At 41.5% G+C, this 15,007-nt stretch overlaps 1 protein-coding gene across 1 annotated transcript in view; it reads right to left on the reverse strand.

Annotated features, from left to right (window-relative positions):
• Nucleotides 1–15,007, reverse strand: part of LOC137340551 (WW domain-binding protein 2-like) — a 30,493-nt gene that overhangs the window by 7,654 nt on the left and 7,832 nt on the right. The window contains exons 4-9 of the mRNA XM_068003067.1: nucleotides 13,272–13,364; nucleotides 10,379–10,540; nucleotides 9,095–9,205; nucleotides 6,334–6,423; nucleotides 5,252–5,353; nucleotides 3,075–3,179 (exon numbers count right to left, since the gene is read on the reverse strand). Of these exons, the coding sequence (XP_067859168.1) occupies nucleotides 3,075–3,179; nucleotides 5,252–5,353; nucleotides 6,334–6,423; nucleotides 9,095–9,205; nucleotides 10,379–10,540; nucleotides 13,272–13,364 (663 nt within the window). The remainder of the gene's footprint in view (nucleotides 1–3,074; nucleotides 3,180–5,251; nucleotides 5,354–6,333; nucleotides 6,424–9,094; nucleotides 9,206–10,378; nucleotides 10,541–13,271; nucleotides 13,365–15,007) is intronic.

The following is a 15,007-nucleotide window of genomic DNA, read 5'->3' on the forward strand; positions in this document are numbered from 1 at the left end:
CTTATCCATAACAATGTTTACAGCATTGGTCCCCTCACATGATGGGTGATGTAGAGGTCCTGACAAAGACTCCGAGGAGGTCCACTAGATTGATAGCTAGTTTAAAAGCCCTTAGTTACCATCATAGGCTTAGAGAGCTAGGTCTCCATACTCAAGAAAAGCGTAGATTTTGGGGATATTTGATTGAGCACTTCAAAATAATGAAGGGAATAGACTGTGTCCGTGTGGGTAGACTATTTGAATTAGATAGGTTAGAGAGAACCAAGGGACATGCGTATAAGTTACGTAAGCATAGATCTCAGGTTAGATGTCAGGAGGTCTCTCCTTTCTCAGGAGGTCATCGACTTTTGCAACAAGTTGCCTGGTCGTGTAGTGAGTGCGATTCGTTGCAAGTGTTCAAAATGGAGCTGAACGAGTTCTTGGCTGTGGTCGATATTACAGCATACAAAAGATAGGTGGGATATTGGATGATGTGCCTCATGGTTACTGTGGTCTCCTGGAACTCATTTTGATTGCCTTTGATGGTCGGAGAGAAATTTCCTAGATTGTTTTTTGTTTTTGTTGACCCTCCCTATCTCTGTAACCTCCTCCAGCCCTACAAACCTCCGAGATCTCTGCGCTCCTTTAATTCTTGCCTCTTGCGCATCCCCGATTTTAATTGCTCTACCATTGGCAGCTGTGCCTTCAGCTGCCAAGACCCTAAGCTCTGGAATTCCCTCCCAAAACCTCTCCGCCTCTCTATCTCTCTCTCCTTCTTTAAGATGCTCCTTAAAACCTACCTCTTTGACCAAGCATTTGGTCACCTGTCCTATCTCATTATGTAGCTTGGTTTCAATTTTTGTTTGATACCATTCCTATGGAGCAGCTTGAGATGTTTTACTACGTTAAAGGCACTATATAAATGCAAGTTGTTGTTGTTGTTGAGTTGGGCTAAGGGTTTTATCTGTTTTTTTTTGCATTTCTCAGGAGATTATGTGGTTGCTGGTGTCATTGGGAAACATGATGCTCATTATATGACTGTATGGGACACATTCGGTGGACCAGATGGTCTTTTTCTGTCCATCATTTGCATATGTGCGTATGTACTCGAAAGATTAAAGGAATTAGTAATCAGTTCAAAGATAGCCTAGCAAATGTCAACCTTTATTAGTTGCCTCAGTGTGTCGCAGCTCTAGCCAGGCAAGACTGAGATCAGTGTCTGTGACTTGCAATTTACAGTCTGTCCTTTCACTTACAATTTGCTTCAAAAGCAATGTGTAGCTACTGTGCTAGGAAAACCACTTGTTGTAGATCATTAAGTTACTCTGTGCGCAGGTTCTGGTTACATCTACCTACACTGTGGGTGCAGAGTTCCCTGCAAATAACAGACAGCAGTTAGGAAGTGGTTTATGTACAGCCACAAGTTCCCTTTGTTAATCATTCTAATCTGAAACCTCCAATTTGTTTACTTCAACATCTTGCGGCAATCAGAATATAACAGCCTGTGGCATGTAGATCGTTAAACTTCGGGCCTGATGTGTGTGCTCCATTGTTGTAAAAAAGAATAAAAGACAAATTCTTCATTTGTTAGAAATTTAGTCAGAAGCACAAATGGAAATAAAAATCACAACTGGCCGTTAACTGTTTATTTTTTATAGGCTGTCAGGTGTCTGATGTTTGGAACCCCTTCGTTGTGTTTAAGAGCTCCAATTCAAGCAATTGAGAAATTTACTCCCATTTGTAGGGTTTCTTTTTGGCCAGTATGGAGTGCATACTCTCTCCCCATAAGGATGCAGGTTGGGCAGAACCAAGGCTTCAGCATCCCCAAATATTCACAGGGATATTGCTGGAGTTTGACCAGAAGCAGCCTTCCAGTTCAGGGCACTGGTAAGCTCCCAACTGTCTGTCTATCTAGACAACCCTACACTAACCCTAACCCTGGCTTGCAGGGTTATCAGGGGCTGAGCAGGAAGAATCCAATCCCCAGCAACCAGCCTACCTCTCCGGGTTTCATTAATGACCAGTCTGCCTATTAGTAAAGATGCTGCATCTAATGATTGGAGGATTACAAGAGTCATCTTTGGTATGGATTTTGAAGCAATGATTAATGTCTGATGAATCTGAATAGGTAATTAAATTGGTTGAGGAGGACATATATTCAGAAAGCAGTGTGCTGAGGCTCCACATTTAATGCTTCTAAAGGAGATTAAGATTTGAGGAATTAATTGCTAATTAGATTGAAAACTGGCTTGGCAATAAGAAGCAGGAGGCATTGACGGAAACACACGTATAGGGATAGTTACTGGTGAAGTGGAGCTGTATTGGGATCAGTTTGTGATCTCCTGCTGTGTGCATTATTCATGAATTACAGTCCCCACCACTTAAAATGTCCAAGTTTAAAATGGGCAGTCGCTTATATCGGCCAAAAAGCATGGAATGTCCTCTCATTCATGATACACGTGTAAAGCAGGTCAACTTGTCATGGATAGTCATATCTTCATGGCATTTAAACACAATTTGCAAGTTCGTTGTCCTTTCGTTGTATTTCACAAATCTGAATGAAAGATTGGTTATAAAGTCACATGCAGTAGTGTTTAAAATGTCATCAGATGTTGCTTTGAACAAATCATTTCCTAATTTCTGAGTCAAATATTTTCCACAGATGTAATCTCACACAGAACATTATGGTGTCAAAAAAGGAAGAGTATTCAGATTACTCTGATGATGAAGAAGGGAAAATTGTGAAAACTCCCCCATTATAACTGGATTCAGTGTTATTTGGAAAATGTACAGCAGTGATGATTAGCATAAATATTGCATTCGTGCCAATAGTACTTACCAGAATAAGCATTAAACAGATTCAATAGTAACTTTCAAAAGGGAATTGGATGCAGATTTGAAAAGGAAAACATTTCAGAGCTATGGGGAAAGAACAGGGGAGTGGGACTAATTGGATAGCTCTTTCAAAGAGCCAGTAGATGTATGATGGGCCAAATGGCCTCCTTCTTTGCTGTAAGATTCTATGATTCTATGCTGATTCAACCTTAAATCCTGTTTGTGTCTGTAATTAAAGTGATACCAAAGGGTTTTCTTACCTGTTTTTTTAGCTGCAGGGATGCTTTGAAGAGGCAGCTCAGGACTAGCATTCAATGGAGATGCATAATAATTATGCATTGAAGAAATGGATGGGTTGAAATCAGCTATATAAAAAAAAAATCCAATTTAAATAAGCAATGATGCACACAATGTATATAAACCAAACTATTTTTCCCTTCTGCCGAAGTAAAGCATGTCAAAAATCTGTTTTTAGCTTTTTGTAAAATTAGGACTGAGTGTCACATGTTTACCTAGTGTTATATTTCAGGATTTTTTAACCATTTTTCCACAGCAATGATTTGAAAGTAGTTACCTTTAATGTTTTTATAAGCAATTTGTATTATCACATGTTTAGGAAAAAGCATCTAGATAGAAGGTTGTTTTCTCTGGGACTAAACAATAAGTTATTCATTAGCTTAGCTAGATAATCGAAGAACATCTCACATCCATTGTGTTGGAAAGATGTTTTATTCTTGTCTATCTGTGAAGAGAGAAATAAATTGAGAGAGGCTTTTTGAAACAGTCAGGCTTTTAAAGAGAGAGCCACGAAAGCTTTCGGCAGGCTCGTAAAGTCACAAAATGTTGGAGGAGCAGTTAAAAGACCTTTTGTTTAAGTCAAGTAAGATGACCCACTGATGTGGGGAAGTGTGACGTGTTATTTATTTTATATCATTACGCAAAGATAAGTTGTACTGATTGAACTAAGTGAATCTGATCTTTGTTGCTATGTATGTCCACTTATTTTGAAATGAAGCAGCTTAACGATTTGTATCACACCTTGATCCACCAAGTATTAACTCGGTCTGCCTTTGGAGAGGTTGAAGTACATGTGCGAAAGACACGAACATCCAGTCCGAAACATGGTGCTATTGTTATGTCCCTGGGTTATCATAAAAATAGATGTAGCATAATGTGAGTCAACTCCCATAAAAGTAAGACGCTCAGACTGCATACAGGAGCGACTGGCACCACTGAATCTATGGCAGACCTGAATTCATAACAGTCAGCTATTGTATCGAAGAAGAAAATTGTACATTTCAACAGGCTTTTGCAGGGTGGAGAAACATTGTCAGATCAATGTAGAAGGAAGGACACGAGCCTTGAGTTAACATAAATATAATACATGCTCACTGTTGTCTGGTGTTGCTGCATATTGGTGTCAAAATATACAATAGGCCAACTGTGTTGTATTCACTGATGTTACACATTCCGTTATTTGGTACAATAATTGTCATTCACAACAACTGCTTTAATTTCATCATAAGTTTTAGAGATAAAATGGTTAACATGCATTGACATAAAATGGCTGACGTATATTGACATAAAATGGCTGACATACATTGACATAAAATGGTTGATATAATATGCATTATGGGAAAGTGGAGCTTTCTTAAGTTAGAAATGCAGTCCACGCAGACAGACTGCTAAGGCAACACTGATAAAGCATTCCTCACTGTCGGCTAGATGGAACAGAATGAGATAAGGAGGAAGAATAGGGCTTTGTCTGCCATTAACCATAATATAAGCTTCAGTGAGAGTGAGTAATAGAATAGATTAGATTATAATGTGGGATGTTTATACCTGTGATTGTGAAACTGTAGGAAATAACACAATTAACAGTAGGCAAATTAGTCTAATGCTAATGTGAAAATTACTGAAGGAAAGCATCTGAAAGCTGCTAGGCACCAAGGAATGTGTAAATCACAGGTTCTAGCTGCCTAATGCTAGGTTCCCACTAGAAGCAGGCCAGAAGACAAAGAAGAATCAGGTGACATAGATGGATCACTGCAGCGTATGAAGAGTGAGAGCATCCTGGTGTAGGGGGGCAGCTTGGACATCAGATGCTAGAGGTCAACCTCAGGGCGGCTAAGGTTCTATTTACTTATTTAATGTTTAATACACTTGTCTCTTGGTTTATAGTCTGCGCTGAGATGGAATGTACATTCTGTCCACCAAAGATGAGATCACATGGCACATGATGTATTCCAGTAAGCCAAGTATAGTGACAATGGTCGCGCCATATTTAGCTAGATATCAGGCAGGTAAAGGCACACACTAGTTGATAGGGATGTGAGGTCCGCTTAAGTGGGTGGCCATTGATGATGAACCCAAGGAAATATCTAGCATTAAAATGCACAGTGCCTTTAATAAAGTAAAACCTGAGAGGCTTTCTTACATGATGTTCCTGCTGCAGAAACACTAGGAATGGGCTGCTCAGGGCTGGTCAGTGGAGATGAGAAACTATCAAGTGCAGGAGGAGCTGAAGGGTTGTAACCAGCTAGAAAAGAAAAAGAGCATTCAAATAAAATAAATAATGATGCACACGGTACAAATAGAATGCCGAATCTGATGTATTCCTGGAGGTTTCATCACATGACCTCTCGCCTCCAACTACCTCACCTAGTGAAACAGCCTTTTTTCCATCCTTAATATTTTTATAACTAATAAACAAAAAATGTTCAAAGAAAAATACAATTTTTTTAATGCCCCAAAGATTTTTCTCCCTGTTTGCTCACAAGTGTCCAGGAGATTAATATTGAATCCCTGGAGACTCCAGAGAAATCCTGGAAGGTTGGCAACCCTAGATACAAATAAAGTGGACTATGGGCTGTATTTACTCCCAGAATCGGGCAGCATATCGATGGAAAACAAAAGGAAATCAGGTGGGGAGATCTACAGCTGTATTCTTGCCCCTACCAATGCTGACCATAATTTCTCTTCCTCCTCTGCCTCAGGGAAGTAAGCCGACCTGACCCCAGACTGCCCTTGGATGTAAATAATGATGGGGAGATGGGGCTCAGGACCCACATGAATTCCCTGTCTTGTGCTGCTGCTATCACTGACCCCAGTGACTGTCAGGAGAGGGGTGTTGGTAGACCCTGGGTTCACAGTGAAGGGCCTGTTGAACCTCTTTTTGGTGGGAGCAATCCCAGCAGTTTCCTGGCCAACATTTATCCCTCAACCAACATCAGTAAAACAGATTATCTGGCCATTATCGCATTGCTGTTTGTGGGACCTTGCTGTGCTCAAATTAGCTGCCGCGTTTCCTACATTGCAACAGTGACTACACTTCAAAAGTAATTAATTGGCTGTGAAGCACTTTGGGACATCCTGAGGTTGTGAAAGGCGCTATAGTAGTGTAAGTCTTTATTTCTTTGGATGCCTCCCCTCTTTTCCCTCTCTCTTTTACCAGTTTTAGGTCTCTACCCTTAATACCTTTGTCTGTGTCTGTAAGAAAACAGAAATGGGTTTTCCTACCTGGCATTCCAGCTGTAGGAGTCATATGAGGGGGCTGTGTGAAACCAGAATGTGGTGGAGGTGCAAAATAAGCATTCGTAGGAGGCATGCCTAGGTAGAAAACAAAATAATTCATAATTTCAATTGGAATAAGCTATGATGCACACAGTACACAGAAAGTTCCTGTTCAAAATTATGAAGGGTTTTGATTGTGTAAATAAGGAGAAACTGTTTCCACTGGCAGGAGGGTCGGTAACCAGAGGACACAGATTTAAGATGATTGGTGAAAGAACCAGATGGGGGATGAGGAGGATTTTTTTTAGGCAGCGAGTTGTTATGATCTGGGATACACTGCCTGAAAGGGCGGTGGAAGCAGATTCAATAATAACTTTCAAAAGGGAATTGGATATATGGTTGAAAAGGAAAAAAAATGCAGGGCTAGGGGGGAAGGAGCTGGAGAATGGGACTAATTGGAGAGCTCTTTCAAAGAGCTGGCACAGGCATAATGGGCTGAATGGCCTCCTTCTGTGCAGTATGATTCTATGATTCTATGAAAGCAGACGACATATTTTCCTCCCATGTGCTGAGATGGAGTGTGGCAGGGTTAGTTCAATGTTGCAACCTCCTTCTCCTCTTAGACTGAAATGTCAATGTTTCTCGACTCTGGGTAGGCTCCTAAAATGGACAGACCCTATTCTATCAGTACTGGGTAGATACCTGATTATCGCTTGTTCCTAATTTTAGCAGAAGTGTTCATGATAAGAATAATTTTTGACAAGTGTATTTTATAAAGCACTTGCATTTTTCCGTAGTGGAAGCTACATATTGGTATGTGCGCAGCAATTTTACTGAACATGTTTAGAAAAAAATATTCATTTTTTCAGGCATTCAGATAATAATCTGTCCTCAGTTATAATTATAAAATGATCACCTCCCCCCTCCTGCCAAGAAATACAAAATTAAAATGCAAATGTAACACATCCAATATACAGCAGTGAGATGCTAATATCTATAATGAATTATTAAAGCCAATGATTGATTAACCACCCACTTCCCAGCTATGAGAGGAATTGCAAAAAGAACGTTGCTCTAACACACTGTTAGGTGCTGGTTTAAGGGGTTACATTGCTTAGAGTCAGCTGTAGTTCAGTGGTAGCACTCTTGCCTCTGAGTCATGAAGGCTGTGGAGTCACATCCAAACTTCAGAGACTTGAGCACATAATCCATGTTGACACTCCAATGCAGTATTGAGGGAGTGCTGCACTGTCGGAGCTGCCGTTTTTTGTATGAGATGTTAAACCAAGACCCTGTCTGCCCTCTCAGGTGGACGTAAACGCTCCCATGGCACTATTCAAAGGAGAGCAAGATAGTTCTCCCGGTGTCTTGGTCAACATTTATCCCTCAATCAACACCTAAAAAACAGATTACCTTCATCATTATCACATTGCTGTTTGTGGGAGCTTGCTGTGCACAAATTGGCTGCCACATTTCCAACATAACAACAGTGACTGCACTTCAAATGTACTTCATTGGCTGTAAAGTGCTTTGGGACATCCTGAGGCATATAAATGCAAGTCTTCCTTTCGATAAATGTGCCAGTCTGTGCTTGGTACTAACATTTTTACATAAAACATTTAAACAAAAGAATTTAACTCTTGGGCAGAGATGACAAGTATGCCTTTAAGTCCAGAGAGACATCTCTTCCTCCTGCTCACATTTATATAATTTAGCAGGGTCTTCCTTGTCTCTCCCTGCAACCTTCTTCAGTCCCTCTTTGTGTTTCACCCTCGCCAATCCTATAGTTTTAACTGGTTTTGTGGCTTCTAGTATTAATGCACTTATTCATTTTGCCCTGCATTTATTGCATGCAGATTGCAAACACCTGTAAAGAAGGCTAACCTGATGTGGATGGCCCTTTTCAGAATTCCAAATAGAAAACTGAAACCAATATTTTGATATTGGTCAGTATTATTTAAAAATTTCATCAGTTGATCAACTCATCATTTCTTCAGTATCTTCACAAGTGAAGTATATACATACCGACCAAAACTTCTGGTGGTGTGTGAGGGGGGAAATGTTTAAGACAACTCCGAGGAAGAAAAAGGAAACTATTCTGCCGACTCCTTTATTGTAGCTGGGTACAGTGTTAATTGAAACATGTGAAGTGGCGATTAAAATAATGTTGCATTAATACCCGTGATAGCTTACCACATTGAATGGTAATTGTGCAAAAATACGACCCCATTGTGCAGTACAGCACAGACTGGATGTAATGTAACGCTTCCTCTATACTGTCCCGGAAGTACTCCGAGAAACTTGTAGTACATAAACATGACTTTCCATGGCGTCCATTACGATTACCGTTTCTAGGCTCATCATTGACATTTTTATGCTATGGGCTCGCATCCAGTAATACTACTCAAAATGACCTCATTTGCTATCCTTATTGCCTGCCTGGCAGAGGACACTTTCACATCATCAATCAAAATTGCATTTGACCTCCAAACTCTGAGATGAAAGCAATGTCCTAGCCCATTGCATCACCCACTGCCCCTTTCTCCTAGGTGTACATTATAAAGTAAAATTAGAGAAATGTAAGGGTAATTACATATGCTATATTGCAATACATCAATACATTTTTATAACTTTGTAATCATGTTCCATCTTTTGTTTTGCCATACTGCATCCTGAACGGGTCATTTGGCAAGTTGTGAGAGCAATGACCATATTCTAAAGTCCAGCCTGTGCCTGTCATAAAACTAAACTCGAGGGGTTTTCTTACCTGGTCTTCCAGCTACAGGATAATTAGGTGGGGGCTGCATGGAGCCAAAGTATGATGGAGGTGGAGGTGCATATTGACCATACATAGAAGGAGCTGGTACATAGTAACCACCTGGGGGGAAAAAATCATTTCAATCGACATAAGTAACAATGGAAATAGTGGCCCTGAAATTCTGCAGGTGTTCACCTGGTCTCCTGTCACCGGGGCCCAACTGAAATCTTAACCTGAGGCTTGAGCAAGGAAGCCACCATGGAGTGCTCCTCCAGGCCCCACAAGGAAACTTTGGGCCTTCCCTACACTGGGCTTCAATCCCCCTCCTCCTACTACGATCCCCACCGAACAACACCCTTCTTGACCACTTACCTTAACGCTGGGGACCGTTCCCCTAGGTCCCTGGCAGCAGCCTCCTGCCACTCGACTTTAACGGCAGTCGCATCCCGGCTACTTCCGGGCCATTTTGATTAAAATCAGCAGGGCCGGTCACTCGCAAGGCCGCGTTCCCGCCTGGGAGTTAAAATCAACCCCAAGATATGTTTCTCCTGCTTATGTTATTTATTTACTTTATTAGAATTGTATATTTGGTGTTCTTGTAATTGCCGCCTCCATCTACCTCAGGCCTTTTTGTGTTCTATCTTGGCTAATTTAATTCCAGGAGTTGCCACGGTTTTAACTGGGTTGGGGCCTGTAACATTTACACTCTTCTTTTTGAAGTTAGCACCTTTTTGCAGCTTGCGGTTTAATAAACTTCAACCAGTCTTGTGCTTCAAGGGTGAAGGCAGGTTCTCCGTTAACCACAAACAGGGAACCCACATTTTTTTTTAACTGTGTTTAATTTTTAAATGAATCTTCATCTACAGGGCTCCTCGGTTCCAAGTATTCTCTGTAGGTTGGTGTTCATGTATTGTTTATAGATGCAAATCATGGGCAGGCTCTGTGTGTACTTGTTTTTTGTACTTAGTGCAGGAGCTTATTATTGGTAAATAAGGAGACTGACAGTAATAATTGTAATTGAACACATACTCCTGGCTGAAGTGAGAGAGGAGACCTGTAAAATGGGAATATTTTTAGAAAAATTAAACACCGAAAATGTTAAGTAGTTAGCAAAAAACTAAAAAAAAGGGTGCTTTTTGCATATAGTACTTGTGGAGTTATATTTTGTGGGTATAGTGCTTGTAGAGTTACTTTTAAAGGCTTGCAATACATCCTTTTCATAAGAAGACTGAGAAATGTTATTATTCTACATTCTGATAATAGAAAGATATGATAAAAAAAGGTTAATACTACCTGCCGGAGGCGGTGGCCCAGGAACATAAGTAAATGGTGCAGTTTGACTATTCTGTTGTATAGTTACAGCAGGCGACCTGTAAGACCTGTTGTTTGATGGTAGAATTCTAACTGTTTCATAGACATATATCATAGGACCATAAGTTGATCGACCTCTGAATGCTGAAAGAAAAAGTTAAAATTGTAATCAGCAGCATGCCTAAGTATTACATACTACAAAACACCCCGTAACACAATTGGTAGCCAATCCTATAGATAAATACATTCTCAAGTTACTTGTTGTCCTATGGGATTCATAATTTTCTTTTTAAAAGTGGCAATTTCCAATTATGTGGAGCAGTTGAGGTTAATTACACCCTTGCACAACTGGATGTTCTATCTATATATATAGCAGAACATTTTTAGAAAGAAATTGGATAAATACTTGACGGGGGAAAATTTGCAGGGCTATAGGGAAAGAGCAAGGGAGTGGGACTAATTGGATAGCTCTTTCAAAGAGCCAGCACAGGCACGACGGGCTGAATGGCCTCCTTCTGTGCTGTAGGATTCTATGATTCTATGAAATTATGTTTTCTAACAAAATGTCACTAAATATTAGGTTTCACTGTGTCCGGAGTTGTTCTTCTTCAGCTTATTCTCTTCCGTGTGTAGCGGCACATGAAGCAACCCATTTCGTCCACTGCTTCACGTCCAGCAGATCGTGCTCTGGCTTATTTTTGTAACAAAGTCCTTTTTTTATGTAGACAAGTCACTGGCCTGACTCACAACACCCTACCAGGGGGACTGGCTAGATGCGATGGGAGGAGGGGGGGTGCGGGCGGGAGAGGAGAGGGGGAGGTCACCACTTCACTCCCATCGGACGCGAGTACCCCACTGGGTCTCACCCCACTATTCGGAGACTCGGATCTCTGGTCTTCTGCTCGCTGGAACATATCAGGAGTTGGTGGAGCATCACTGAATGATAGTTTGAAACTGAGATAGTGGCAGCTTTACGTTTAGTTACAGTTAACAGCTGGCTTCACAGTTACAACTTTTGGTGAAGGATTCAAACTTTTTCATGTCATATATTTGATTCGAATACTGACTGTACTTCATTTTAATACTGACTAAATAGTTTGGTTACACTTTTTTTTAAAAAAAAGTATAAATTCCAGTTCAGCTACTGCAAACTGAATTTAAGGATTCCATTGTTTTGGTGAAGTAATTTCGATAAACCCCTTTCATAACAATCGTCCAGAAACCAGAGTGTCTATTTTGTACTGCACTTTGGAGAGTGGCTTGTGACCAGCTCAGGCTAGTTTCTACCAGACTTTTCTTTTTGTAAACTTCTGTTGACATTAGGTGCAGTACAACCACCAGCTCATTTCTCTATTGATTCCTGCTTCACACTATTTAATGTTCACGTTTGATAAACTCTGGGATAATTGGAAGTTTATTTTTTTCTTCCGTCAAAGGTGCTCTCAATTTAGTAACATTTAAAATGTCACTAGCTCAGTGTCAAGAACTTTTATGTAACAACACAGTGTTCAGTTCCATTCGCAACCCCTCAAATAATGAAGCAGTCCGAGCCCGCATGCAGCAAGACCTGGACAACATCCAGGCTTGGGCTCACAAGTGGCAAGTAACATTCGCGCCAGATAAGTGCCAGGCAATGACCATCTCCAACAAGAGAGAGTCTAACCACCTCCCCCTGACATTCAACGGCATTACCATCGCCGAATCCCCCACCATCAACATCCTGGGGGTCACCATTGACCAGAAACTTAACTGGACCAGCCATATAAATACTGTGGCTACTAGAGCAGGTCAGAGGCTGGGTATTCTGCGGCAAGTGACTCACCTCCTGACTCCCCAAAACCTTTCCACCATCTACAAGGCACAAGTCAGGAGTGTGATGGAATACTCTTCACTTGCCTGGACGAGTGCAGCTCCAACAACACTCAAGAAGCTCGACACCATCCAAGATAAAGCAGCCCACTTGATTGGCACCCCATCCACCACCCTGAACATTCACTCCCTTCACCACCGGCGCACCGTGGCTGCAGTGTGCACTATCCACAGGATGCACTGCAGCAACTCGCCAAGGCTTCTTCGACAGCACCTCCCAAACCCGCGACCTCTACCACCTAGAAGGACAAGAGCAGCAGGCACATGGGAACAACACCACCTGCACGTTCTCCTCCAAGTCACACACCATCCCGACTTGGAAATATATCGCCGTTCCTTCATTGTCGCTGGGTCAAAATCCTGGAACTCCCTTCCTAACAGCACAGTGGGAGAACCGTCACCACACGGACTGCAGCGGTTCAAGAAGGCGGCTCACCACCACCTTCTCAAGGGCAATTAGGGATGGGCAATAAATGCTGGCCTTGCCAGTGACGCCCACATCCCGTGAACGAATAAAAAAAAATAGAACTGGAATCAGAATAGAAATTGTCACAGCAAAATGGATAATGGGAGGAGGACATAGTTAAAGCTGAAGGACTGAATATAAGGCTAGTTATCCCTTATACTCATTTATTTAGCCACAGTTCCCTTCATTGGTCCTTTTCGCTGTTACAAATTTCCCTCCCCCTCCTTATTTCAAAAGTTTTAAAGCTCCGGCTTTTCTCCACAAATTCCCCGAAGAATAGCCAAGGTATGTAATATGAAGCTGCTGTGTGGGAGTGGGAGCCATTATAGAAAAGGTGCAATGTATAACGGAGCACAGACAACACTAAACATTCTGAATGGTGTAGTTGTAACCAACAATGTCAAAATTGCATCTCAACAAAAGAGGTAATTCAGCCACAAATAACTGCGGATCCTGAAATGTATGGAATTCTGCGGACTTGGAAACAGCACATTCCATGCAGTGCCCATAAGGGTTCTCATTAACCTTCCCATTGCCTACCTTGAGAGGCTACATGTATCATGCCCTTTCCAAAGTCGATTGCTCCTCCAGAATAGAATGTCAGTTTGAAAGTCGCTGTTCCTTCCCAGCCACCTAGTGAAAAATGCAAATGGTTTGTCACGTACACATTCCTTTCAAATAAATAAATCGTTGGTGGTTATTCCTAACCTGAGGTGATGGGCCGGAAATTGCTCACATCGGCATGGCAACTTCTGCAGCAGCTCCTACGAATAAATGGTCCGAATTTACTTACCGCGGATTGGAGGCGTACACTTCCGTGAATTGGAAGATTGGAAAATAATTTTTTTTTTATTCGTTGATGGGATGTGGGCGTCGCTGGCGAGGCCGGCATTTATTGCCCATCCCTAATTGCCCTCGAGAAGGTGGTGGTGAGCCGCCTTCTTGAACCGCTGTAGTTCGTGAGGTGAAGGTTCTCCCACAATGCTGTTAGGAAGGGAGTTCCAGGATTTTGACCCAGCGACGATGAAGGAACGGCGATATATTTCCAAGTCGGGATGGTGTGTGACTTGGAGGGGAACGTGCAGGTGGTGTTGTTCCCATGTGCCCGCTGCCCTTGTCCTTCTAGGTGGTAGAGGTCGCGGGTTTGGGAGGTGCTGTCGAAGAAGCCTTGGCGAGTTGCTGCATTGCATCCTGTGGATGGTACACTGCAGCCACAGTGCGCCGATGGTGAAGGGAGTGAATGTTTAGGGTGGTGGATGGGGTGCCAATTGCGACATCAGCCCAGCCTCTGAATAGTGTGGGCCGATGCGCACGGAAAATGACTGTGAGAATGGAAGCCCCGCCCACAAGCAGGCAAGTAAAACTCATTCATTTAAAGTGTAAATAAAAATTTAAAATATCTTATTATAAAAAGTCAAGCAAATGATTTAATTCAATGAAACTCACAGAAGTTAAAATTTTAAAAAAAGTTTTTTAAATTTGTAATTATAAAAACATGTTTAATGATCAAAAAATATTAAAATAAGAGTAATTTGACATTCCATATTTTTAAAATTTATTTTTTTGTTGTTTCGCAGTCATTAACAGTCACTGCGATTTTAACAAGTAGTGTAGGGCTGGTATTTTCCAGCATACCTTTTGGTGGCGTAAGTACCTTTGTTCCAACTGGGCAGATGGGTAAGTTTACGAATGTTTTAATGATTTCTATGATTTTAGCGTAGGTGGCCCTTTAATTCGGACCAGTCAAACTGATGGTGAACCGATGGGAGCGGGTTCATGATTTCCTGGTTTTAATGCGCATGTGCACATCCGTGAACTTACTCCATCGATTCGCCGGCAGTCGGAGAGGACGCCATTATGGAACGGCGTCCTCGGGTGAGTAATTTCTGGGCCGATAGTGTTTTCAGACCTTGGAGCCTCAGTTAGTCTTTTTGCATTTTTAAAAAATCATGTAGTTAAATAACAGAACTTTTTTAAATACCTGGGTCTTGAATGTTCTGGAACCTCAGCAGTCTGTGCCTGACAACATCATATCCTGGAGTAACCCATGGCCCATGAATAACCTATTCTGTGCAAGCCACTGCAGGCCTCTTACATATTACTTGTAAAAAATGAATACAAATAAAAATTTACCAGTGCAATGTACATTTATTTTTGCTATGGGTAATACAGCGAAAATACAATTTTGTTTTTGGTTGAGCTTTGCGAATGTAGGAGATAGATTTTGTTTTCATTTTATTGACAAACCATGATGATGGGCTAAGGCTTATGGTGCA

Source organism: Heptranchias perlo, chromosome 22, assembly GCF_035084215.1.
Source record: "Heptranchias perlo isolate sHepPer1 chromosome 22, sHepPer1.hap1, whole genome shotgun sequence".
Lineage (NCBI taxonomy): Eukaryota > Metazoa > Chordata > Chondrichthyes > Hexanchiformes > Hexanchidae > Heptranchias > Heptranchias perlo.